We start from the raw sequence: 22,142 nt of genomic DNA, 5'->3' as shown, positions 1-22,142 counted from the left end.
AAGATATACCAAAACCCTTGCACTGAATAGACCTTCATCAGAATAGTTAGCACATGCACATGCATGGTCTGTGTGGGCACAGTAAGTGTGGCATTCTGGGCACTTCCATTATGAATGAGAGACTGAGAGGAATAACATGTGAGGGGGGGGGGGGGGGGGGGTGAAGGCCAAGGGGAAGATGGAGGAGCAGTGGTAGATACAGAGACAGGGATGAAAAGAGTGATACGAGTAATTGGAATATTTGTTCTAATGATAATTAAAACCATTAACTGCATGACCATGGCCGCCACGTACTCTGATGTTGGTGGGAATGATGAAAGTTGAAAGAAGTTGTGAAGTTGTGCCACAAGGAAGGAATATGAAGATGAGGGAGCGGCACCTTCATCACCGCTGCTGAAATGCCCTTGAGCAAGGCCCTCAACCCCCCAACTGCTCCATGAGAGCTGAGTAGAGCTCCTCAGTGGCCAACAGATCACACTGTAGTTGTACAGATGTGAATGTGCATAACTGTGTGAGGTAATTCCTGAAAAATATGGCATTGTTTCTGCAGAACTAATAAAGCTTAAAATATTACAGTGAATTGTGCTTTTGTTTGATATTTCTCTGAAGCTAAAGAGCAAGACCAATCAATTGGGACATTCAAAGTACAAGATTCAACCAGAAGCAAACAGGACTAACAGTCATCAGCTGTGCAGAAACACATCATGTCTCCCTATCATTGTAGAATCCCCTCTCCTGTGGTGGACAACAACGGGTCAATGACATGAGAAAGTCTGAGTTATTGCTGCTGTACAACAACATTTTAAACACTAGAGGTAAAGTCTGCATGGCCGCAGACAAGTGGCCAAGAGGCCGTTAAATACTGAGATGCCAGATTAAGTCCATAATAATGTACGAGGCTATCCAACGAATAGGATTACCGTCAGTAGGCCATGTTCATCAACATAATCCAGTGTTTTATCAACCAGTAGCCTACAGTCCATATAAAAAGCCACTCTCGATGCAAAATAACTATATTTTACATAAAAATACATTTGAATACATTCATAGAAGACTGACTTTAGTTACTATTAAATATAGTAACAGCCTAATACTAATAACCATGATTTAAGATCATTTTCTGTGTGTTATTTAAGCCTTTGCAAAGAGTTGGAGATGATATAACATGTGAATATGTGAAAGGTTATCTCAAGGTAAACATTAAAAATAATGGGGAAGACAATAATTTTTCTTCTCTACTCTACTTCTCTAAACGCAGGGCTGCAACAAAACGAGAGGGGGGAACTGCGTGTGTTTGTATCTGTGTTTGAACTTCCTCTCGACAGGCGCACTTGTCGAAGCGCATCTTCTGCCGGTCTGTTCCTTTAAAAACCAGGCAGCCCACGCCTCGAAAAGCGGCTTGTTCCGGCTTGCCCCTTTACATCTTTTTATCCTTGCTCACAACATTAAAATAGTGCCGCCCCTTCCGACAATTACGCACAACCATTTTTTTGTTGAGCCGTCGGAGAGTGAACAGAAGCGCGTCTCGGGCAGAGTGTGCAAGATGCGTATAGCGGTACAGCGGCTCTCCGCCCGCGCAGCCTCGTCGTGAGTCTGATGAGGCGCAGTTCGGGCACCATCACCGGCGGAGCGATACCACCATCTCCTCCCAGCCCCCGTTAGTCAAACCAAGAGCGTGTGGCTCAACCGTACCTGAGTGAACGTGTCCGTCATGTACCATCGAAAAGGGGGGCAGAGGATCCAAACCGGTCCAAGAGACCTGCCTTCAATGCCCTGATGCAAAGCCATCTCGCGTCAAGAATTATTTCCCTGGGCTTGCTGCTGCGGTTGTTTTGCAACTGATGAAGATTTTTTTTTTTTATTAATATTATTTTGATGCGCTTCTGTGGATGAATATGTTTATTCTGGTGCTCATGGTGTAGTGCGTGAGGTAAGTGACTTATCCAGAGGTGCGCGCTACTTTCTCTTGCTCTTCCAATCGAGATTTTGTTTGTTGTGTGCAAAAAGCCTTTGACATTTCAATGTCAGACTAGGACTGTTTTTTTTATTTTGTCGATTTCCTTTCTTGAAAATGAGATATCATTAGCAACAGATTTCAGAAATGCTATTATTAGACCTGGAACTATTCAGCCACCAGCTTATCATCAGTTCCTGCAACTGGTGCAAATGGAATGTTATAAGAAGGCTGGTTGTATTAAAAAGATGGGCCCATAGCTCATAGCCAGATGCGGGTGCAAACCAGGGTTTTCTGGAAAGAGTTGAGGCAGTCATTGCATGTTGTAAAGCAACATGAACATTGTAGATACTGCTGCTGCAATGGTGGAGACTAGTTGATGTTACCCCACGCGTGGTGATAGGCATTTGCACAAATGTGATATTTATGGAGGAACATCACTTTTGCTCTCAAAGTGACTCCTGAGCTTCAGCAGAGCAGTTTCCAAGTTCAAGTTGTTACATATTATTGACTGCAGCCTTCAGTCAGTGTGCAGTAGCCTGTCACGCTGGAGGTTACTCTATAACCTGCTGATTTGCAACTGGAAGCAACCTGATACTCTGACAATATTATCCAAGGCTGCAACAAACTACGGTTGCTTAACTCTTTGGACGCTCCCGTCAGTGCAGCCACATCTCACAGGCGTAATAAAGTAGGCCTCTATTTTGTGTGCTGTATAATACAGCAGCTTGTGAGCTGTATGGTTGCCCTGCCTTCCATCCACACACTGTGATGACAGGCCTAATGAATAAATAATCCCACAGACCCACATACTGTACGCTCACAAACATGCGAGCAGACATGAAAACAACTGTAGTAATCCTGTAATGAATAATGGAACAAAACATTCCTTTAGAAATAAAACTAGCTGCTCTTGCACCATCATAACCTTGAGCTGCCATACAAAAACACAATTCAAAATGATGGGTATGATAATGCCAAAATATGATATGATTTGTCACTGCAGACTGCATATGCATTAGTGTGTTGTTAATATTCCAGTGTACTGTCTACTGGAGTGTGTTTGCCGGTCTTTTAAAAGATGAACAAGCATCATCAGTGCTTAAGTTGAACCTCCATCCTTTACCCGCTCGCTGTGGTTACAAGTATAGCTTTCACTGTAAAGCCAATAAGCGCTGCCTCCTACTGAGTTTTTGTGCCTGTAAACACAAATCCGATTTCATTTGTTTCACTTTGTTGTCAACATGAATGCGTTTTAGGACTCAATTTAAAGTCGTCTTATCTTGTTTTACTTTAAACTGAGTTTTTCTGAATATATTTTTTCACAAATGTGGTGGGTTTGAAGTTTCAGTCTTGCTGTGCATTACCCACAAATGTATTCCCTGAAGGCTGTGTCGAAGGCTCTGCAATTGAGTTTATGTTCAAACTAGAAGTGTAGCTTATGCTGTGGAGGGGTTTTAAAAGGTCAGGAACACAAAACACACAAAAAGGGAATCATGTATAAATCATCAAATATAAAAAAGATTTTGTATTACAGAAACAGTCGCATTAAAACAGTGTGTGAGTATTTCTCAAAATGAGTATATTGGAGTATACAGCAGTACTGTCTTTAGTTACTGAATGAGACCTTTTTGTTGTGCTGATGTAGTGATAGTTACTTAGTTTTTGGGAAGTTTTTGTATTTTCAGACTGCAGACAAAAGTAGCTTTTTTTGTGCACGTATGACTCAGATCTGGGGGGTTTTCATTACAGTGTGAACACCACAAATTACATGGAATCGGATGTTTTTAATTCTGATTGGGGACACTTTCATATGTGGTCCTAAAACAGATACAGGTCTGATTTTTTTTTGCAATGCGACCTCAGTCTGACCAGCAATATCGGAATTCTAGCAACTTTTACGTCAGTCTATGTCAACATTCGTCACAATCCTGCGCTGGCAGGAATCCCTCGGTCAATACAAACGTGGAAGACAGCTTTAATGAAGGTAGACAGTGGAGGGGCGGTGATCGCTAGCACCCGCTCACTAATTAGCTGGTTTCCACACCGCGTCAATTTATACATGAAACAGTAAATGTTGACTTTAGGGGCCTCCTTGTTTACTTCTTACAACAGCGTGCTGCGTTGAACGTCCTTGTTGTTGGTCTTTTGCACATGCTTGTTGGTTCAGGACTGTGACCAGTTCACACCGGGATCTGATACTGGCCACATACAATGTAAACAGCCAAAACAAAAAATTGAATCTTAGCAGGAAGACTTGCAGTATGAACGTAGTCTATATTTTGTCTCTGGTGAAAACACCACCCTGGGTTTACTGATCCACTGAAACACACACACACACACACACACACACACACACACACACACACACACACACACACACACACACACACACACACACACACACACACTACATAAAATGTTCTAGTTCAGAGTTCACGGTGACAGTGAGAAGGAGTCCTCATATTACTTCAGATTCCTTTCCTTCAGGTCCCACTCATGTTCTGTGGCGGTGTGTGTGTGTGTGTGTGTCCATGTATCCATTTATTAGTTCCTATTTGTGTGTGTGTGTGTGTGTGTGTGTGTGTGTGTGTGTATGGTGTGTGCATGTGTAGCAGAACAGTTTTTGGATGCTACGAGCATGACTGTTTGTCCCTCAGATGACGCTCAACAACCCTGAGACAGCTCGTCCCTCATTGCTGCTATACTGGTTGTTGTGGATCCATAAACTAGTCAAACGTCTAACTGTCAGATTTGACATCTCCTTGCATTTATTTGGTAGTTGATAATCGAGATTGGCCGGAGAGAGAAAAGGGGGACGACATGCAACACAGATCCTCATGTCAGAATGTGTCTTAAATCACCAGCGCATGACGAGGCCCCAAACTTAAAGCTGTCAGAGCTAATGTGTGATGTCAGTTTGTCAAACACATCACAACGGCTTAATAACTTACTCCAACCACGACCTTACCCTGCAGGAGGGTGTGTACCACTTGGATGAGCCTCTTATTGGCCGGCTGCTGTATTCGGCTTCCTTCTGCTCTCCCTTTCAGTTGCGTTACTGTTCTCAAAGTCCCTGTTTCTATGGGAAACTATGACAAGGACTAACAAGCTGCATGCTAACGACATGCTAATGAAAACTGTGCTATTGTCGCACGATAGCCATGTGACGTTTCCCTCCTGGCATGGTATTTTACAGGCACCGTGGGGATCTTAGCCTAGAGTCCACCTGGTTTATTTCTATCCAACCTTTTGCTGGCAATGTGAGAACATCAACCTTTACCCTTAAGTTAACCTGACCTTAACTCAGCAGGAAGGCTCGTCACGTATCTAAAACAAAGTCCAAATCTAATTAAGACCCTTGAAAACTGAAGCAGGGCCAACCTCAGTGTTCTTAAAAAAAACCACTCAAAACAATCTTTCTCTTTCTGTCTCTCCTTCTCCGTGAGACATGCCAAAGGAAACTCCAGATGCCCTCCCCCACACAGCGGGGGCCAAAGCGAGGACTCACTGTCCCAGATGATAGCTCGCCAACTGTTGGCTGTAAAGACGCAATGTACTTCTCGTCCTCCGCTCAGTAGAGTGAGGCGCTCAACAGGCCCACTACGAGCAAATTACGGCCTCGGTCTACCGAGCCTTCATTCAACAATTGTAGGGATACTTTGCTCTTAAAAAGGGGAACCGAAAGTGCTGCATCTTTTTGTTTTATGCTTCAAGTTTTCCTACATTATAAACCGCTGTAGGCGAATTGCAGGCATGAACATGTCTGGAGAAATATAAACAGAGCTCACAGGTTGATTTCCTCATTTTTAAATAAGTGAGGGAGGGCAGCCTAATGAGGAAGTTATGGTTTTCTGTGACAACACAACACGCCCACTTCTTCCCCCCTTGTAACAAGACCAGATTTAGTCATGACCATAGGGGGCTTTTTGTGTGTGTGTGCCATGCTTGCATACATATACACAAGTAGTGATCCATACATGCAAGTAATGGAAGTCTTGTGTACATCATGACATTATGGACTCCCCATGTGCTTTGAGGTACTTATGCATGAATCTAATTGTGGTGTGACAGTGCACAGGCTTGTTTCCAGCCATGCGTGCAGGAATCATTTCTGCACATAGCAACAGGCCAGACCTGTATAAAAATAAAAACAGGATGTAGCAGTTGCTCAGAGCAGGAACAGGTGGCTGTCAACGTGACTAGAGCCAGTGACTTTGCACCACTCCCTAATCCGTTCACCACGTCTATAAAGGGAGAGTTATCCAGGTTCGCGCGCGCGCCAAGATAAAACTCCCATTCTTGCATCGTCTCCAAACTCGCCACCGAGCAGAGTTTCATCGAGCGCTACCTCACTCTCTTCCTCGGACGGCGCTCACTCAGTTTGCGGGCCGCAATAGCCGTAATCGGTCTTAAATTTGGGCTCCTCGCAGAAGGAAATATGACGCGCGAGGATAGAGCGGAGCTGTCCACGCGGCCAGGGGGGTTCCTCGGGGACCGTGCTCTGCGGGCAGTGTGGGAGGTGCGTATATAAGTGGCGATATCAGTGCCGCATATTATGATTTTAATAACATTCAAATGCATGCTGGGTGTATTTATCACTGTATCTCTAAAGCCGTTTGAATAGATTTGTGTTCAGATTATTATGGCACCTGTTTCGTGAGGGCACCAGCTGCTATTTTGGTGGGCAGTTTGAACAAATGCAACAGACTCTAAAAGCAACAGGTGCTGGCTGTCTGCATGCTGTGTCTGAAACACTTTGCATAATGTAAGACAGAAGATTTGTTTTTAATGTTTGCATGTATTTCATGTAAGGTTTTCCTTTTGCTTAATGGGGTGATGCATCAAATAACATACGGAACACCAGAGGTTGTAGAACATATTGTATTATCCTGCACTGTTATGTAAGAAGAGGAACCCTTTGCCTGTATGAAATGTTTTCAAAGGAAATTACAAAGTGACTAGAATTCAGAAAGTTCAAAATCAAAGTAAAGCGTGAAGGGAGCTGTTTAGATCCCACAATGTTAACTTGCGTATATGCTCTAAACAAGAAGTGTCATATATCTTTATTTTCAGCCTGTTTGGGAATATTTGGCATAAACAAACACTTTGGCCTCCAAACGTTCCCTGAAACAGGACGCTGTTATGATTCAGCTTTATCCGTTTCATCCTGCAAGTCCTGTCTTGCAAAGGAAAACGCCTCTCAAACATTTGGTTTACATATTGTATTTCTACTTACTTTGATTGTTATTTTTGCTATTTGAGGGAGTTGTTTAAATAATGTCCAGTCCGTGTTGGTAGTGAGGTGAGGGATATATAGACCTGGACTTAACACTGTACAAATTGTGTTCACAGCAAGGCCTTTTAATACAATATGTGTTGAGAATTTGGCAACTCCTTCTTTTAGGTGAGAGTGCTTTTATTGCCCACATTAAATTAACGTATGACTTTTATGGCGAGAGTGGCTGAAGATCGCCTGTGTACTTAGCTAAATGAGTAGACTCAAGCTAATGACATTTATTCTGCTCCTTTATTTGTTGGACACCATGTCATTGTCTCTTACTACTTGTTATGAAGCTGTTGTGGCAGGTGACAATCTTTTATGGCAAGCCGCTGATTATACATACAAACAGAGTGCATATGCACATAATGACTCTAATGGGCTCTGTAACAAAACTGTCACAACATTCTTTTTTCTTTTTATTCCGTTTTTTTTATTCAGTCCTGTTGAGTGCAAATCCTAAATGTTTTTTTCTTGTGGTGTAGCTATAGTCGAAGTAATGTTATTGTAAGGACACGCACACTGTGATGTGGTGGATTATTTAAAGTACTTTATTGTAACGGTTAGACCTGAAACAATTAGTCGATTAATGAAGTAGTAAACTGTAGTAAACTGTCTGTTGACAAATCAGTAATAAACAACCTTAGTTGCAGCTTTAGCGCTTGTACATTTCTACATTTTTCTGTCAACATGTGTCTTTACAAAATGTCCCGTTCCTCACAGTCATCGTCGGCGCTGGCAAGCAGGAGCTGTTGTCGGGGCTCGTTGGCATGCGTTCCCCCTGAGCTCGGCGACGCCTCCCTCGGTGGTGTGGTGGCAGGATGCCAGTGCAGGCGGCCCAGTGGACCGAGTTTCTGTCCTGCCCCATCTGCTACAATGAGTTTGACAGCAGCGGCCACCAGCCCATCAGCCTGGGCTGCTCCCACACGGTGTGTAAGACCTGCCTGCACAAACTGCACCGCAAGGCCTGCCCCTTCGATCAGACGCCGATCAGCACTGATATCGACCTGCTGCCGGTCAACTGTGCCCTGCTGCAGCTGGTCGGAGCTCAGGTGAGTCGGGAAGAGAGAAGGCACGTTTGAGTGAAAACCTTCTGTGTGTGTCTATGTCTTGTGTGTGCTCACGATGTGCGTCTCTTAGGTCCCAGATGTGCAACAGGTGAGCCTGAGCAGCGCAGCAGAAGTTGAGAACTACGAGGTGTGCAAGGTGTGCGTGGAAGAGCTGGCTCTCTACCTAAAACCTATCAGCGGAGCGAAAGGTTTGTGTGTCTGTTTTTTGTTGTTTTTGACGGTAAATTTTTTGAGTTTTGAATCTCTGGGCATCTGTGAAAGAGAAGAAAGTTCTTCACACTAAATGTGCGTGGGCTGCAGTTGAGCTGCCTGTGCAACTTGGCATTCATGCTTCTCACACTTCACATGATGCCTGAAAGCTGTACTTTTATGGTACTGAGGGAAATTATCCCTCCGCGTAACCAGACAAGAAAGATTGACCTCCCAGAAATGACCAGCAGTTTCTGCCGGTTTGTTCAGCCAATTCTGGGTGACGGTGCTGTGGCAGGAATCCTCCTTTTTTTGGCAAATTAGATAATTTGGACTATTCACACCATTGGTTGGAGATTAGATGCACAGTGAACCTTCAAGGCTCATCTTTCCATGAAGAGGCTTGTAAATCCACCTACATAGCAGATTCTAACAGACTTTAACAGAGTTGAATTCAGACAAAATCAATGAATTAAATAAACGAAGACTGCTAACCAAAGTAAATGTTTTCGATGTGAAAGTTCCACACAGTTTTACTCACAGAACTTTCACCGTTTTGCAGGTGTGGCGACTCTGAGTCCAAGCGTGCTCAGTCGGCCAATGCAGAGGAAGCTGGTGACCTTGGTGAACTGCCAGCTGGTGGAGGAAGAGGGCCGTGTGCGGGCGGTGCGGGCAGGCCGGTCGCTGGGGGAACGAACCGTAACCGAGCTCATTCTGCAGCACCAGAACCCCCAGCAGCTCTCTGCCAACCTGTGGGCAGCGGTGAGGGCGCGGGGCTGCCAATTCCTGGGACCTGGTGGGTGTGAACGACATACAAGGCTCAAACACAGATGTGTGAGGCAATCGATACATGTGATTTGTAACATGACATTTGAATGTGTTTTTAGGCAGATTCCACACATGTTTTGTAGATCTGAGGGAGACTTTCGTTAGTAAAGTATGTGCTGTTATTTTAGCAGTTTGGTGGGTGAATTCAAAGGAATTAGTTGCCTTTCAGTTGACTGGACAAGGGCCTCATTCAACAATATCTTCCTAAGTTTGTTCTTAAATTTGTTTTCAAGAAAAGTCCTAAGAAAAGTCTACGTCTGATTTACAATGTGCAGAGTTGTTCGTACCTGTGTTGTTATGAATCCCATTGTCCTCGTAAATGTCAGTTGGTTCTACTTAGCAGGTAAACGCCCGGTAACGCCTGCTAATCCCCATAAAAGACTGCAAGGCTGTGTGCACACAGACAATGAAGAGAAACGTTGAGAATAAAGTCAAGAATGCCCAAACAATGGCCAAAGTTTATGATATTTGGAAATCAGCAGAAAAAAAAAATGATGAGAACTGATGTTGAAATAGAAAGACTGTATGAAAACACATTTATGGGCGCAATAATGAATAATAATACAATTATAAAACTAAAAGATATGCATGGGAGGCTGTCACTCGCTCAGTGTTGAAGTTAGTGCAGTGTTTATTTATTTAAAAATAAAAAACGCTTTGTAAAATGATAAAAATGATTATTGATATTTATAAAAAATATAATAAGTGTCCAGAAGTTACCTAATAATTTGCCTGTTTAGATTGCCTCATCAAACTGTCTGCTGGTGCTGGTACCCGGTGTCCTGTGATGATTGCTCATAGGGCAGATTCTGACTGAGAAACTGTTTCTCATCATGATAACAGAAGGAGTTCATTTGAAAGTCCGAGGACACCTGGCGCCAAGAACCATTACGTGTTAGAAATAGATTTGTTTGTTTGATTTTTCAATTAAAACATGCATTGTGTTCTTCCCTCCTCCCACCATTCTCATCTCTTGCTGTCACCCGCTGTACACCTACACCCCCCCCTCTATCTCTCTCCCTCATCAGCCATGCAAGAAGATGCTCTGAAGCTAGTTTTACTGGCTCTGGAGGACGGCTCAGCTTTGTCCAGGAAGGTGTTGGTTTTGTTTGTGGTCCAAAAGCTCGAGGCTCGGTTCCCCCAGGCCTCCAAAACCAGCATAGGGCACGTGGTGCAGCTTCTCTACAGGGCCTCCTGCTTCAAGGTACAGGCAACAGCATAAATACACACCGAACACATAAATGTGTCCACATGCAAGGACATGTGAGCAAGCTGCACTATTAAATGCTTTAATAAAAAAAGTTCTTTGACCGTAATCTACGTCAAAGTGAACAAAAGAACCTCAGTTTGCTGCTGTACCAAGAACCCAAGCCATAATAATTGACCTAATTAAAAGACGGGTATTTAAATAGACCACCACATAATCCTTTACCGCAGAAATAGTGCTCCAATACCTTTCTTTATTTCAGCAGTTACAGATGTTTTCCAAAACTGTTACTGTTATTCCTGTCAGTTTAGGTGTAATATGTTCCACTTAAACTCCATCAAATTAAGATAAACAAAGACAATTGAGGTCCAATTTAAAATGACCCTGTCTGACATGAAAGTCATATCTGTAATGACGATACGGCCGTCTGTGGATATACTTTCTGTGCGTGCGGGTATTTCTGTGCCTGTTATCTGATGACAGACATTGCTGGTAGGGCAGAAATGCCAGCTATCTGCTCCTGATGTAACAGCAGTCTATATTTGCCCTTGTTGCCCCCGCCTTGCAGCACACAGACAGACAGCTCAGAAATGCAGAGAAAGATGGGTGAGAGTGCAGGAACAGTAACAAAACAGGCAAGAGGATGGACAGCAATAAATCTGATTCGTTCGGTTGTAATTTTGACTGTAGAAATTTGTAAGTGATACGGTAGCTTGATGTGTGTGTTGGTGTCTTATGATGATTGCTCATAGGGCAGATTCTGAGAAGAGGGGAATCCCTTTGACTGATCTGAATTTGAGTTTTAGTCTGAAGACGCCACATACGGACAAACTGACAAATTGGGTTACATTTAATTGGAAAATGGCAAATATGACTGTGCCTCCCATAACAAAAAACTATTTTATTTTAAAGGAATATGTAACCCTAAAAAATCTGATTAGCTACTCCAGTGTAATGACAGCTGAGATCCAAAAATATACATTTATCAGTCTTGATTGACAAGTGTCTTCGATGGTATTAACAAGTTTCATTTTAGGGTGAAGATGAATTATTGTTCTTTCATTCATTTTGTATCAAGGACAGAAGTTTGTAACAATCTGTCAATACCCTCCTTGTCTTCCCCATCTTTGTTCTCTCTCTCCTGTCTCTCAATCCCCCCCCCTCTTTCTTATTCTCTCTCCCTCCATCGTCTGTCAGGTCACTAAGCGTGATGAAGACTCCTCGCTGATGCAGCTGAAAGAAGAGTTTCGAACGTATGAGGCTCTCCGGAGAGAACATGACGCTCAGATCGTCCACATCGCCATGGAGGCGGGCCTACGAATTTCACCCGAGCAGTGGTCTTCTCTGCTGTACGGAGACCTGGTCCACAAGTCACATATGCAGTCCATTATTGACAAGGTAGCAGCATGATGCATAACCCCGTCATTAGTAACAGGCCGTCATTCCACTTGCCATTTAAGTTTCAACAATCATTATTGATGAACTCACTTTTTAGTTTTCACACGGTGGGTAAAACAAGCCTCTGGAGAACAGAAGCACAGGACAAATTCATCTATTCTTTTTTTTAAAGACTCAGTCTCCTCTTCTATCTTCTGCTCCAGTTGCAGTCTCCAGAGTCGTTTGCAAAGAGCGTTCAGGAGCTGACGATCGTTCTGCAGAGGACAGGAGACCCCGCCAACCTCACGAGCCTTAGATCACATCTAGAGCTGCTAGCCAACATAGACCACAACCCAGGTGCGTCGGTTTGTTCAACAGTATTCATCTGAATGAATGCTAATGAGTCTGAATGATTCACACTTCTCGGAAGATCCTGTTCCACAAAGATTAATGAGATTGAAAAGTGAAGCAAACAGGCAAGCTGTGGCACTGGCATACCAAAATGCAATTAAATAGCACAAAAGAGAAGATTAAAACTGCTGATTGATCTTGTGTGTTGAATATTCATTAATAAAAGTACAACAACAAGGGTGAGAAATATTATGGCACTCGGAAATGTATTCTGTGTTGGGAAATCTTGGTTAACTTGGTTTAATTTGGATGGATTGCCATGAAATCGGATCTCTTTGCATGTGACCCCCTCTCGTAAAATTTGAAATGTGTACAGCACTTTGATTTATGACCAAATACATGCAAAACTAATGGTATTACCATCTGTCTCAGCTAATGTTAGCATGCTAACATGCTAAACTAGGATTGTGAAGACGGTAAACATGACACCTGCAACATCAGCATGTCATTGTGAGCATTTTGGCATAATGTTAGCGTTTAGCTCAAAGCACTGTGTCTAAGTACATCCTCTCAGAACTGCTAGCATGGCTGTAGACTCTTGTTATTCTAACCTTTATTCATACAGGGAGCGCCTACTGTATAATGGATAGAATGAGAAAATATGCTCATCCAAAAAGTACGTCAGCTGGAGAGTTTTACACTATAATCTCTTCTCAACAGACTGTGTTGTTGATCTGTTTGCAGATGCTCCGGCACCTTCATGGGAGGAGCTGGAAAGTGTGATGCTGGCTGTGAAGTTGGTGGTTCATGGACTAGTGGAATTCATACAGAACTTCAGCAAGAAGAGCCACGATGCTCCGCAGGTACACTGATGCTATAGGGAGAGATTGTAACGGTTACATTATTTTAAAATAGACAACAGAACAATGCAAGAAATTAGATGAGCTGAAGGATATGTGAGAGATCATGAACATCATATTAGCCCAGTGGAAAAGTGCAGAATAGTGAATAGGGAAAGGGACATGACGCGGTGTCTCGTCTCTGGATACCACAGCATTGAAATGACTGTTAACAATCGGATAATGCAGCTTTGAAGACTGAAACAGAACTCTAACAGCTGATACAGTGTAGTAGAGTGAATAGAGGATGAACGTCTCCTGTTTGTCAGTATCAGCTCTTGTCAAACAATAAATTAAGCTTAAAAAATAACACTAAAACAAGATCAAGTTCAGTCCCAGATCCATGCACTCTTAATCAAAATATATGAGTACATTCACAATAAATGAATACTTGTACAATACCTAAATACTATTATGTCTGTCGTCATCCCTGGCATGCTATCATGAAGTTCCGTCCTGTGCAAAGTGAGACATTTTGTGGGTTAAAGGAAGCATATTAGGAAAAAAAGTAAAAGATGACACATGGTCACACCATGATACTTGTGTTTTGAGCTCTGTAAACCAGGAAATGTTTTTTTTTAATGTTTGCTTTGGAGGCAAACAGTTTCAAAACGGCAGCCCTGCCATGATCACTAAAGTTGTTTTCCATCAGGGATGTATCACAAAAGCTGTTTATAAAAGTCTCTGATCAAGTTAGTTTCGTGGTGTTTGATATTCTTTGTAGTCTGTCGACACCTGTGACATTGTTCACTTTGTGTCTTCTGTTTGACATCCATTGTGGAATTTTGATGCTTTCAACATCTACTGAAATGAAAATGGAATCTCTATAAATACGCTGTAAACATGAACTAACATCTTGTTTTTATGATCACTTTCACAACTTCAGACTAAGAGTCATATGTACATTTTAGTCTACGTGCATTGGTTTAATGTTGCAGTAAATGTGCATTGTATCTGTGCATTTTGCAGCCTCAGGCCAACAGCAAGTACAAGACCAGCATGTGTCGAGACCTTCGTCAGCAAGGAGGCTGTCCGAGAGGAACCAACTGTACATTTGCACACACACAGGATGAGCTTGAGAAGTGAGTCCTGTTTCCCCACAGCCTTCCCCAACCCAACCTTTTTTAATCAGATTTTATTTATTTAATCCTGTATTTATTTATAAGAGGATTTACAAGCGGTCCTCAGTGCAAATATCCAATGACGACGTGTTTATTTAGATGTTCTCCTCTGAGCAACACATAACCCTTCCCCATAGTACTGAATTTCCCCGTTGTCCCGTCTTCTCTTTCCAGATTTAGACTGAGAAACAAGAAGAGCAGCAGCGTGGGCCGCGCATTCCCGTTATCACCGGGGGTTATGGGTAAAACGTTCACCATGGAGGGCAGCATCCACACAGACGTGTCTACAGACATGGGGCAGGGGCTCAAAGGCACAGGGGAGAACACAGACTCCCTGACAGAGGGAGTGTCCGGCCTGACTCACCCCCAACTGATCCCCAGAGGGGCTGACATGATGGAGGAAATGAGCAGAGCGGTGCCAAATGTATCCAATGCGGCTAACGGATCCAACGGGCTATCTACCCGAAACACATCGGGGTCAACTGAACAGTAAGATTATTCATCCACTTATTCGCTGATGCATTTATGACTTCTATTCTTGTCTTTTTACCATGTGACCAGCCTAATATTACTTCCAGTTGAGCATATATAACGTATGTGGAGTCAGATTTGCCCAAATGAATAAAGGCAATAAGTAATTTAGCAACATGAAAATAAGTAATATTAATATGAATGTATATTTGCATGCACGGTTCCAAACTTCCGCTTGTAACAAAAATTGAATCTCACATGGTTTTCTTTTATTTACATTGGATTGAATCTAATCAAATCCGCATTTGCATCTGATATGTGGTTTGGAACACATTGGATATTTGCACAGGATCTTGGCAGGGAAGTGTTGTTGGCTATGTTCCCTTCTTTCTCTTTACGTTGTTATTCTGTCCACCAGGAAGCCCATCTCACCTCCCAGGACTCCAGTCAACCACTCCTCAACGTCATCTCCCTTGACAACAGTCGGGCGGGTTGATGTGGGCGCTCCAATGCCCAAACATGGTCAGTTCATGCTGCGCGCACCGCATCCTTCTCAGGCGTCAGAGCTGTACTATCAGGAGCCCCACTCTGCATACGACACGCCCCATTATCAACCAGCCTGTGAGTCAATTGTTAAATAAAAGCTTCGATTAAAAAAACGTTATTGTTTTCTTGGGAAAGTGCAAATGAATGTGCTCTTCTCTCCGTCTTCTTTCCCCCTCCTCTCCAGCAGGTTCGTACTACCAATCCACTCTTCATCCTCCTCACAAACCCTGCATGGCTCGCTTCCTTCGATCCTCCAACGTGCCAGAATCCTCTCTGCCGCCCTCCGTTGGCAATCCGCCGTCTTCCTACCCCGGTGACCCTCAAGCGCCACACCCACCTTCCTCCTCTTCTTCAGGGTACCCGCCACACCCGCCTAGAGATCGGATGGGACCTCCTGCCTTCCATCACCACCCGGGGCAGCCTCAGTACGGGCCTCTGGCTCCTGCTCATGGTGTTTATGCTCCCCTCTATGACAGCAGGAGAGTATGGCGGCCTCAGGTGAGCCGTCTGTTTACAATCATGCGACTGTTAATTTCATTATTCTGTCACTTACTCTGACACTGATGATTATTGTCATGAACAGCTGTACCATAGAGAGGATGCCAGGAGTAACTCACTGCCTCCAGAGGTGCTGCATTCCTCTGTCTACCAGCCTCCACTCAGGGAGAGGTTCAACTCTCTAGACAGCAACTACTGCTCTGGAGCTGAACACCGTGCCGGCCTACACAGGGTAGGCGAAATAACGTGCATCTTATAGCTGCGGGGAATACTCTCCTCTGATTGGCTGAAGGGATTTATTTTTAGATGACAACACACCTCTGACGTAACTCCTGCGTCACTGCTTTAGTTTAAGACACATATCCGTTCAATAACTGTACCAACTGGCTGTTGCTTCTTTTAATTATCGATAAGTGGGCATAGTATAAGAGAGATAATCCACATTGAGCCTCAATAATTAAAAAGTAATGCTCTCTACTGAGGGTTATATTAAAATGACTTTTTGTCCGTTTGTCTTTTCACAATGTCATGAAGCATCTCTTGTGTAGCTTCCGGTATATCCAGAGAAAAGTAAATCTGTATTAATCGATCGTTCTGTCTTACATTGAACAGATTTATTGCTGAGTTCTTTTCAGCAACATTTCCTTTCCTTTGCATCCACCCACATATCATCTCACCTCTACCTTCCCTGCCAGCCACAGAGCTGCAGTTTGTAGCTTCAACCTCCTCTGTAGTCCTCCCACTTCTCACCCGAATATGTTTCTGCCTCCCCCACTCTCGTCTCTTCTTTCTCGCATCATCGTAAAGCATTACCAGTATGACTACTGCAGCTCTACAGTGTATTTGACCAATAATGCTGTCTGGCCACAAAACCAGTGATAGAGATTATTAATGCAGGGCGCAGTCGCCAAGATATCCTTGTTTTAAGGTAAATTGAGACCAAACAAAGAATCATTTTGAGATATTTGTTTCCTCAGTTGTGCAGGAGGAAACAAACATTTTGTTATCACAACACCTATACATTGCAATGCAGTGCCATAGCCCTGCAAGGAAAAGATTCAGTATATTTTTTGTGTGCCCCACTTGTATGTACAGTATACTGTACATACATTTAACTACAAGCTAATACAAAATCACTAATAACTGCAAGAGTGTTTTTTTAATCTTTGAAGAAACAGCTCTATGGGGTCTAAATAAAAAGGGCACATTAGAAGCTCGGCTGTTTTTATTGTTTCCACCCGTACATCTTCAGAAAAGACTCATCTGTCTAGACCTACACCAAACATAAATATCATTCAGAGCACCTAAAGCTGGGTTTAATCTGATTCAACTGAAAACTCAAAGTGCTGTATTAGTCGTGTATTTGGTAGTTATCAGTCAGATGTGTTGTCACTAAACTGGTAATTAGAATGTTTAAAAATATTATTTTGTTAATATAAGTATCTGTTCTCTTTTCTCACTCTTCCTGTCTTGTCGAACGCTCCCTTGTCAGGATTACGGCCGCGTTCCTCTCGGCTACGAGGATCTGTTCAGAAGGAAGCAGGAGCAGTGGGCTCATCATCATCATCATCATCACCATCACAACACCAACAGGCCCTCCCAGTCCTCCCCCATCTTCACCATCGATTTTGCAACTGAGGTAGCAGGCAAACAAGAGACACGACATATGTGCACACGCAAACACACTGAGTGTGGTTTAGGGTGTTCATAGGCTTGACAATTACAATTAGAATGCCGCCCCATGACCGGTGTGTTAATGGTTTTACTGCAGCCACCTGCATCTGAGAGTAATACATTACTTGTGCGATTTACCGTTCCTGAAATATGTAGGATTCAATTCCTATCCCCAAAAGCTTGCGCCTCAGCTGTGCCCAATGCTATTTTAGTGGGGGGATAGTTGCTTAGCAACTGTGGGAGGGAGATATCATAGCAATGCACAATTGTGGCGTATGTGCGTGTGTGGGTGTGTGTGCGAGAGAGAGAAAGGGAGAAAGCGAGAGGAGAGACTGTAACAAGCAGTGACTCAGGCTTTCGGCTGAGTAAAGCTTTGTTTAACAGCATGTCAGATATGTTTCTGTGAAGATATCCACTATAAAATTGAGTGCTGATTAAAAAAAAAAACACACAGACTTTTTAACGTGATTGTGCATTAATCTCAGTTTAATTGTGATGCCTCTACGTAACAAGCATAAACTAACGAGACCAGCTAAAAGATTGACTATTTCTACGTCAGGATATCCAGTGCTTGGCACAGGGATCGCAGCAAACTGGCACCAGGTCAGCGATGCCAGTGAGAGCTTTGATTCAAATTTGTAAGCACCCAAGGCTGGTCTGAGGTGTGTAAGCCCTCTTAAAACTTACACCGTATGCTTAATATTCATTTCACGTCACACCTTTGGGCAATTTAGAGTCTGTATTTCACCTAATCTGCATGTCTTTGGACTGCCCCTGGTAGAAACCCATGTAGAAACCTGGTGGCGATGACAGTGTTTACCGCTGAGCCAGTGTGTAATCACTGTCTTTGTGTAATTATATATATTACATAGCCTTACCTTACCAGCTGCTTTCCCAAAACACTGCTACTGGGCATCTCTCTTCCTGTCTCTTTAAAACAAAAACACTTGGAGGATAAATTATGTTTAGAAATGCAAACAGGCAAAGGAGCGTTTCTCACCGTAGTTGTTTTAATGTCGCTCTCTCTTTCTTTCAGCATGTGGAGAGCAGTGGAGGCCAGTGTGTGGGGTGCCGGTTCAGAGGCGAGGAAAGCTTAGCACACTACTCTCCGTGGTCCTGCGGTACCATCGGCCCCTGTCTCAGCCCCTTCGAGCCCGAAACGCTCGCACACACCTCGACTCACTCCTGCTCAGAGCACTCGGTGAGACTCTTCCCACATCCACAAGTAGGCGCAGACACACATCTGAAGACACTTTTTTTTTTTTTTTTCATTTCAATATCTCTGCGGCAGTGTGTTCGAACGGCGTCCGTGTTTTTCTCGTGCAGGAGTTGGACAGCAACGGAGGTGGAGGAGGCGGCATCAGTGGCAGCGGCAGCGGTGTCGGGAAGCGATGGCTGCATTCGTTGGATCATTACCGGCGATTGAAAGACGAGGACCCGATCATTCCCTTTAGTGAGGGGCCCATTATCTCCAAGTGGGGTGCCATTTCCAGGGCATCTCGCACGGGCTACCACACCACCGACCCTATCCAAGCCACGGCCTGCCAGGGCAGCGCCAATACCACACCCATCAACTTTAAAGGTTAGGAGGGATACAAGTCCTTGATTATTCATATTTCACCACTATTTTCTTTTTTTTTTTTAATTATTCTTTATTTTGAAGTCTCTAAATTTGTTGGATATCTCCTGTTATTGTAGTGCAGCTGTTTACTGTCCTTTAACTTCAAATCCCTTTGTAAACTGTTTAATATACAGAATTATGAAACATGATGATATTTAATAATTTTATTATAAGGTAAATGTTGCCTTTGTTTTTCTCTCAAAGATTACAACCACCACTTGGATCACAGCGACTACAGGTGGAGCTCCAGAGGATCAGACTCCTCCAGTCACTCCAGTTTCCTAGAGAGGTACTATACGATTAAACGTCTTACATGTTGTTTAACTACGGGGAAACACACAAACTCCCCATGCAAAGAAGGAGGAACTGAACAGGAAACAGTTCAAACCTTTAAAGGTCATAACCTGCTTAAAAAAAATTTGGTGAACATGATTAAGGAGATTTCACAGTATCGGTTAGATTTATCTCCGCTTAAACCCCGCTGGGCACACAAGGGAATTCATTCCTGATTGTTCTTAACACATTTGTTCTCACTTGTCCTCTCTCATCACTCTCTCTTATCTCATTGTGCTGCAGTCATTTCCTCTCTGTGGTCAGACTACAAAATAGTGCTGCTAGCTGGTTGATAAAAACCCTCTGGGCAGCCATGAAATGGAGTCAGGAAAGGCCATTAATGCCCAATGCACTGTATTCATTTTATTTTCTACTGATGCCAAGGATGTTGAACAAATGTCTGTATTTGTATGTGTTTTAGTGAGCAGCTTTGTGCATCAGCGCTTCACTGCCGGCGAACTTCGATAAGCAGTGGAGAGAAAATCGTGTCTGATCTGCAAGCCCTTCAAACTGTCGCCTACAGCCGGGACCGGGACCGGGGCCGGGGCCGGGGCGAAAGCGAACCGGACCCGGAACGAGACATTGAGCTCGAACTGTGTGCTCTTGACTTGGAGGATTCAGAACACCAGGAGATCAATTCTCAGGTTGGTATAATTAAGTAAATCTCACCAGAGTGTTGGATCTTATACAGTAAAAGCACATAGACACCGAAGTCTGTGATGCTACTTGATTATATCTGAAGGGATGTTTTAAAGCTTGGAGTTGAAATTGTCCAACTGCAGTCGGAACGCTTTGATTGAAAGATTTGGACATTAAATTAATGAATCATCTTTCTTTTTTATCATCTTTGCCTCTCAGGAGTCTTTAGACCTGGCCACCCCACAGTCTCAGGATGCTTCCCACCTCCTCCCACCACTCTGCTCCTCTCCCCTCCTCTCCTCTCCTGTGGAGGAGCGTCCCCACACAGAGGGTCCTTTGACAGGAAAGATGGACGCTCACCTGCTGAAAAAGATGGCCTTTAGGTGAATTAACATGTTAACCGGTGTTTTGCAGGGGCGTCCTCAGTCAGAGTCGTCTTGGACTTGGCTTTGATTCCCCTCTTTGATTCCTTTCTTCCTTCCTTCCTCTCTTTCTGTTTTCCAGGAAGTCACTGTCTCCTGGAGGGTTGGTCTCGGGAGGTCTGGGCGTCAGCAGGCTTGTGCTGCGTACTGGACCTCCTCGACTGGGGGACACTCCGACCCGAGCCTGTCCAGAAACGCCTGGGACAGAGATGCTGCTCAATGGAAGCTAAGGGGACACAAAGTCAGACTCTGACCTGCGTTACGTTAAGAGCTGAGTCTCTCGCCCACAACCACATCCTGGTTAAAGGGAATACCATTTAATTCCAGCCTTCATATATGTCAATCATATGCCGAAATAAAACTAGACAGATATGGGTCAACAGTCTGTGCTGCGCCACGTCGTAAGGGGCAAGAGAAAACACATTGTCCTGCCTCCCAAGTGGGGATTTTCCCATAGTGTACAGTTCGACACAGAATTTAGTGATTCACTGTTTAACCCAATAAAACACATGACCAGTTTGCCCTAACAGTAGATGCTGAACTTGACATGAGTGAGGTTTACACATCTTCTAGTTTGTTGTCATTCAACACAGCTGACAGCAAAAGCTTACTTAATAGGCGCCGCTTTTTAAGTTTACTTTAGATTTTTTTTAACTCTGTGTTAATCTTTTCCTTTAGTAATTCTTTCGCGGATTGACTAAGATCCTAACATACCAAATTCTGTCTCGGCCCCAATACTGCGGTTGGGAATGTGGGATAATAAATACAAGTAATTTGGTACAAAAAATGATATTTTTTTACAATGTGATGAATATAATTGCTCTGTAGCTTGTGTCTGTTTACACCAAGGCAGGTGATGGTTTAGAGACACTTAGCTATCCGAAGCTACATTAAACAAAATTATTTATTACTTTTTTGCCCACTTTTCAATATCTGACAAACATTTTTCATGTCTTGCTATCTCATTACATGTTACATGGTAATGTCCTCACTCAGCTAAATGCTCCCCATTTAGTGTATAGCCTCTGCTGTATTGTTGCGTAAATAAGAAATAGATGATATGATACTCAGAATAAAAGGGCAGGGCACTCCAAACATCCTATAAATATATAAACTGCAGAAAACAGAGGTCTTCACTCTGCTGATACTGTTTTATGAGTCATATGTTGACTCTGAATTCCTTCGACTGTCATGAGATCACAGAACCCAATGGCACAGTCACAATACTGATTTTGTGCATGACAATTCATCACTGGAGGACAAATGATCACTGGAGGTCAGGAGGGATGACAACAAAACTAAGATGTGTGATCCTTTTGTTGTCCATATCATACTACCTTTGTAGTATTCTTGGGTGTCTAATACTGCATCACGAAAGAATACCCATTACTAATTTACAACAGAAATTGTATTTTCAACTGGAGCTAATTTAGTAGATTTCTATACAAGCCACTTGAACTCACAATCTATCTTAAAAAAAACTTGTGTTTCATCTTTGTGTGCCTGTAGTGGTTTAATCCTCCAGACTGTAAGCTAGGAACAGTCTCACTGGTCTCTCTCTCTCTCTCACACACACACACACACACACACAGTACATGTGTGCTGTCATTCACACACAGTAGATACAAACATGCAAGACAGTGGCCTTCCTCTTCTTTGTG

General features: G+C 43.3%; 1 protein-coding gene across 4 annotated transcripts; it reads left to right on the top strand.

Annotated features, from left to right (window-relative positions):
* Nucleotides 1–1,661: 1,661 nt before the first annotated feature.
* rc3h2 (ring finger and CCCH-type domains 2) lies at nucleotides 1,662–21,934 on the top strand. 4 transcript variants are annotated; one of them, XM_079178745.1, is made up of 20 exons: nucleotides 1,662–1,930; nucleotides 7,959–8,287; nucleotides 8,376–8,493; nucleotides 9,057–9,290; nucleotides 10,351–10,526; nucleotides 11,727–11,927; nucleotides 12,131–12,263; nucleotides 13,002–13,120; nucleotides 14,126–14,238; nucleotides 14,452–14,766; nucleotides 15,167–15,369; nucleotides 15,479–15,792; nucleotides 15,878–16,024; nucleotides 17,285–17,431; nucleotides 18,503–18,691; nucleotides 18,793–19,048; nucleotides 19,292–19,376; nucleotides 19,842–20,064; nucleotides 20,279–20,442; nucleotides 20,564–21,934. In XM_079178745.1, the coding sequence occupies exons 2-20, from the start codon at nucleotides 8,057–8,059 to the stop codon at nucleotides 20,709–20,711; spliced, it is 3,516 nt and encodes a 1,171-aa protein (XP_079034871.1). In that variant the 5' UTR covers nucleotides 1,662–1,930; nucleotides 7,959–8,056; the 3' UTR covers nucleotides 20,712–21,934. The 4 variants fall into 4 exon arrangements, with proteins under 4 accessions (XP_079034871.1, XP_079034872.1, XP_079034873.1 ...); XM_079178746.1 differs by lacking the exon at nucleotides 1,662–1,930 and adding an exon at nucleotides 6,215–6,476 and having other exon boundaries at nucleotides 15,482–15,792; XM_079178747.1 differs by lacking the exon at nucleotides 1,662–1,930 and adding an exon at nucleotides 6,215–6,476 and having other exon boundaries at nucleotides 18,503–18,667.
* Nucleotides 21,935–22,142: the final 208 nt, after the last annotated feature.

The sequence above is a fragment of the Pholis gunnellus genome (genome assembly GCF_910591455.1).
Source record: "Pholis gunnellus genome assembly, chromosome: 18".
NCBI classification, from domain to species: Eukaryota; Metazoa; Chordata; class Actinopteri; order Perciformes; family Pholidae; genus Pholis; species Pholis gunnellus.
The sequence above is the reverse complement of the archived record's forward strand: the minus strand, read 5'-3'. Positions and strand labels throughout refer to the sequence as shown.

Coding starts and splice junctions, on each gene's coding strand:
- rc3h2 (XM_079178745.1), top strand. CDS start 8,057: ATGCCAGTGCAGGCGGCCCAGTGGACCGAGTTTCTGTCCTGCCCCATC. Junction 10,527..11,726: donor ACAGGGCCTCCTGCTTCAAG/GTACAGGCAACA, acceptor ATCGTCTGTCAG/GTCACTAAGCGTGATGAAGA. Junction 19,049..19,291: donor CACACCCATCAACTTTAAAG/GTTAGGAGGGAT, acceptor TTTCTCTCAAAG/ATTACAACCACCACTTGGAT.